Source organism: Diaphorina citri, unplaced genomic scaffold (assembly GCF_000475195.1).
Source record: "Diaphorina citri unplaced genomic scaffold, Diaci psyllid genome assembly version 1.1 scaffold364, whole genome shotgun sequence".
NCBI classification, from domain to species: Eukaryota; Metazoa; Arthropoda; class Insecta; order Hemiptera; family Psyllidae; genus Diaphorina; species Diaphorina citri.
Genome location: NW_007377799.1, coordinates 127,684 through 132,593, shown reverse-complemented (window position 1 = coordinate 132,593; position 4,910 = coordinate 127,684). Strand labels below are relative to the sequence as shown.

Genomic DNA, 4,910 nt, shown 5'->3' with positions numbered 1-4,910 from the left:
GCAGCAGGAGTTAAAGGTAAGTCTGAGAAAAATACAGATATTCAAGCTACTCAACCTACCTCAGTGGTGTAGTGGTTAGCGCGGTGGGCTTCGGATCTGGAGGTTGGTGGTTCGAGTCCAAGTCAAGTCATAAAAGTTAGCGTAGTGCATTAAGCAGGGAACGGCATTTGTGACAAGCATTTATGCTTAACACAATTAAAATTCCTTCCAGATATTAAAGCTATTCTTCTTCCTCTCCTTCTCCATACCTTATTACAGTCATTATTGTGCGCCGAAAGGAAATAGGTCATCAAAAGAATAACTGCATTTTTGTTTATGCCCGATGCTTATACCCGAGTTTTTCTTTAATCCAGAGTTAAACTGGCCTTTGTAAATCAAATGGGTGACGTCAAAGAAATCCCTTGACACGGTGTTAACTCTCTGTCGTCGCCGTCAATCGACGAGGTGAATCTATGTTGTCGAGGCAGTGTACGGTTTCAGGCGACATCGATCGTAGACTCGTATAAGGTTAACCCATCCCTTGGGACAATAGCCCCGACACCTAAGCCTGAGAGTGGGCTTTTTGTGTAGAGAGTTAAGCTTTTTTACATCGATCAATGGCCGTCGGCCATGAGTGGACAGTGGACACAGCTTAAAGTCCTCCCCGAGCAGAGTCCACTACACGGACGACTGTTGGTGACGGTATTAGAACCTACTTGTCCGCCAGGTATCAGGTAGACCTGACAGACGGACCTTTTGAGCCGTACCTGTCAGGTCTACCTGATAGTGAGTGGCTGGCGTTACCTACTGGCATGTAAATAGTTGCATGGATGCAGTATTTTGCATCCTGTCAATAAGATCCGTAAGTGAAAAGTGCTTACGCAATGCTTTCTATCAGCCAAGTCTGGGAGTTCTAATCTTTCTATCAGCCAAGTCCGGGAGTTCTAATCTTTCTATCAGCCAAGTCTGGGAGTAAAGTAAACAAACTCCACTAATATTGGTAGGTACTCAGCACTTACCTACTTGGGTCTGTAATTTTTACTTTCCTTATCCTATGAGAAGGAAAAAGTACCTAATGTATTCGACAAAATCTTCTACTGTCAGTTTTTATTGCCAGAATACGTTTTGAGGTCCCTGGAGCCTAAATCCAAAGTTTGAGCCATAAGTCGGTGTGCGTGTGTCTGTAAACAAAATAGTTCGAGAACGGTAAGAGCTAGATACTTGAGCCATAAGTCGATGTGCGTGTGTGTCTGTAAACAAAATATCGGTAAGTGATGTCTGGGAGTTCTAATCTTTCTATCAGCCATGTCTGGGAGTTCTAATCTTTCTATCAGGCATGTCTGGGAGTAAAGTAAACAAACTCCACTAATATTGGTAGGTACTCAGCACTTACTTGGGCTTGTAATTTTTACTTTCCTTATCCTATGAGAAGGAAAGTACCTAATGTATTCGACAAAATCTTCTACGGTCAGTTTTTATTGCCAGAACACGTTAAAAAAAAAAATAAAATAAAAATAAATAAACAACTACAGATTGTCTCACAAAGTGTGTTGTTTTATCTACAGCGTATCTCACAAAGTGCCATTTTGTTTTATCTACAGTGTGTCTCACAAAGATTTATCTTTTCTGTTACAGATGGGGACTCAGCGAGTAAGGAGAATATTGCAGGGAAAATGCAGAAGTCTTCAGAGCCAATCAAAACCACCACATACACGGTAAGTAACAACAACACCACCTACTTTTCGATTTTAACTCGAACCACTAACCTCCAGATCCACAGACCATCGCGCTACCCACTAAACTGACTGAACCATTCAGTTTTTGTTGGTATAAAAGGCGAGAAATATGAACCACCTTTGTTTCTATGTAGATATGTATGTACCTTCGATTTTATGATCTGTATCGAAATTGGTTTTTCGATGAAGTCACAAATTTGCTATATGTTATAGGTGGTACCTACCTATTCTAATAAGTCAAATAACTGATAGCAAAAGTACAAAACTCCGGGAGCGTTCAGTAAACGTTCTAATTCATTAATTGTACGGTTCTGTCCAAGAAGCACCTATCGAATGCACCATACAGCCATGACGAGATTCGCTGGGAAAGGAAAGAGATTGATTAAATAAAAGACCCTTTTTACATAAATGCGTTTTCACATAAAAGACCCTTTTTACATAAACGCCTTTTTAAATAGAAGACCATTTTTACATTAACGCGTTTTTACATAAAAGATCCTTTTTACATAAAAGACCCTTTTTACATAAACGCGTTTTTATATAAAAGATCCTTTTTACATAAAAAAACCCTTTTACATAAAAGGCCATTTTCACATGAAAGCGTTCAATAACTTTCTAATTTTATCGTTTTTCGACCTCATGGAAAAAATGCGTAGGGTATCCAATTTCTTTCTTTTCACCCTATATAAATCGATGGGGGAAAAAAATTCCAATTTCCGCCCTTTGCTAACCTTTCGCACCTCCACCGCATACCCAAATAAAAACCAATTAGGTACAGAGAGGACAAATTATCCCTCTCTCTCTCTTTCTCCCCATCCCTTTCTCTCTCGCCTTTTTCTTTCTCTCCCTCCTTTTCGCCACTTTCTCTTTTTCTGCAATTTGATCACAATAATAGTAGTAGCCTACTGCTGGAGTAAAGGGACTTTTCAGTCCTATGCGAGCAGTATAAATAAGCACCATTTTATTGGAGTCTTACCCTAAACTTAATCTATGCTTCTAACATGAGATTTCAACAATATTTTTTTATTTTTTAAGATGAGTGTTTCACCGCCGTTTTTATTTCGTAGCGATGAAACAACTGCTTATATGATCTGATGTTCTATTCTATTCTATTCTATTCTATTCTATTCTATTCTATTCTAGGTGGAAGCATCGGATACACTCACCTCAGTGGCGGCTAGGTTTGACACGACCCCGTCTGAGTTGGCTATTCTGAACCGCCTACACTCCCGCACTGTATTTCCGGGCCAGGTGATTCGCGTTCCGGAGAAGACGAAGAGAAGAAAGAAGCCCCGCATATCCTCCACTGATCAGCCGTCTTCGGGAAATGAGGTGAGATGTTATGTCCCAGTGCCGGTCACCCACGTGACGGATTTAGGTCTGTCAGACCGTCCGAGAGACTTGAGGGGAAATGAGGTGAGATGTTATGTCCCAGTGCCGGTCACCCACGTGACGGATTTAGGTCTGTCAGACCGTCCGAGAGACTTGAGTCTGTCAGATCACGTCTGAGTTGGCTATTCTGAACCGCCTACACTCCCGCACTGTATTTCCGGGCCAGGTGATTCGCGTTCCGGAGAAGACGAAGAGAAGGAAGAAGCCCCGCATATCCTCCACTGATCAGCCGTCTTCAGGAAATGAGGTGAAATGTTAGGTTCAGTGCCGGTCACTGACGGATTTAGGTCTGTCAGACCGTCCCAGAGACTTGAGTCTGTCAGATCATCTGATAGACCTAAGTCTGTCAGATCATCTGATAGACCTAAGTCTGTCAGATTATGTGAGAGACCCAAGTCCAATACTAAAATAAGAAGAAAATAGGTCAACATCTTGATGGGAAACTCAGTAACTTTGTGAAGTTCCATATAAATTGAGAAATGAAAACCCTACCAACTACCAACCCAAGAAGAGTATTAGTTATTTCATTTCTCAAGAAAATAGGTCTTCACTTGACGAAATAAACAAATTTATTGGTGGAAAAGGGTCAACATGTTTCAGCATCTTATGATGCCATCCTCAGGACTGTATTGAGATATCTGTCAGATCGTCTGAAAGATCGTTTGAGAGATCTAAGTCTGTCAGACCTAGACCTACTAAAACTTTTGTTTATATCACCACCATAACTCCTGAACGGTATTATCCGATGTTCGTGAAATTTGGTAAACCTATCTATATCAACACTTTCAGGTTTCAGGACATTTTCTCTTTAAATTTGGAACCTTGTTAGTCCTTTAAGGTCCCTCAGGGGACCTTGTTCTGAAGAGCACACCAAAGATGAAGAAGACGGAGACCAAGTACAAAGTCAGGAGTCCAAACCAGTTAGGTGAGTGTTTGCCGTTTGAAAAACTACCAGTGTAGATTCTTAGAAGCTTAACCCGTCCTTTATAGAAGAGCTGTTTGCCCCTACACCTAAGGGCTTTTTGTGTATAAAATACCTTCTTATTTGAAATACTATTTTTTTAGGCTGATGTTTCCCCCTTAGTCGACACAACCTCAATACATTATGTATTGAGGTTTAGACAAGGGGTAACGTCTCCTTATTTCTATAATAATGTATTCAAAATTTGTTATGTACCTATCTATATTGTATTATGAAATAAAGAGATGTAAATGTTAAAAAAAAAATATATATATAGTCTCTCTGGCTGGGGGACTTAAAACGGTGTAGACCAGCTTAGTCTGGCTGAGGGACTTTAAACAGGGAGGATGCTAGCCTGAATTTTCCCTTGCTGAAAAAATAGCTCATGTCAGCCGAAAGCTAGGGCTGATTTAGAGGTCGCCCGTCTTTCATCACCACTGCACACACTTCGCAGTTTGCAAAATTCATTTTGTGATGGAGGTTTAACGTCTCTGTATAACTGCTGAGGTCTTCAGTCTTTTACTCTTTGGTGACAAGCTAAAGCTACTCGCCTCAGCCAGCCTGAGCACGCGAAGCTCGAACGGTCACCCGTCCGGAAACCACGCGCAACGGTTGGTCCAGTGGTAACGCGCTTGCTTGCCATGCAGAAGGTCCCGGGTTCGAATCCCACCATCGACAAAAATTTGTACTCGTTTTTCGATTGCAAATATTTCAACGGGTTACTTTCTGGTGTTCCCGTGTTGACCCAGCACCTAAATGGGAAGTATTGTGCCCCTTCTCGCCCATCTGACGAAAGGCAAACTACGGGATGGGCATGCCACGCCACAGGCCACATCAAGCGT

General features: G+C 41.5%; 1 protein-coding gene and 1 long non-coding RNA gene across 2 annotated transcripts in view; both read left to right on the top strand.

Annotated features, from left to right (window-relative positions):
- LOC103508071 overlaps positions 1 to 4,910 on the top strand; it is an 85,074-nt gene that overhangs the window by 68,763 nt on the left and 11,401 nt on the right. Inside the window, exons 4-5 of the mRNA XM_026822781.1 lie at positions 1,615 to 1,694; positions 2,859 to 3,047. Of these exons, the coding sequence (XP_026678582.1) occupies positions 1,615 to 1,694; positions 2,859 to 3,047 (269 nt within the window). The remainder of the gene's footprint in view (positions 1 to 1,614; positions 1,695 to 2,858; positions 3,048 to 4,910) is intronic.
- Positions 3,963 to 4,910, top strand: part of LOC113466945 — an 8,724-nt gene continuing 7,776 nt past the window's right edge. Inside the window, exon 1 of the long non-coding RNA XR_003391184.1 lies at positions 3,963 to 4,032. This is a non-coding gene — a long non-coding RNA (uncharacterized LOC113466945). The remainder of the gene's footprint in view (positions 4,033 to 4,910) is intronic.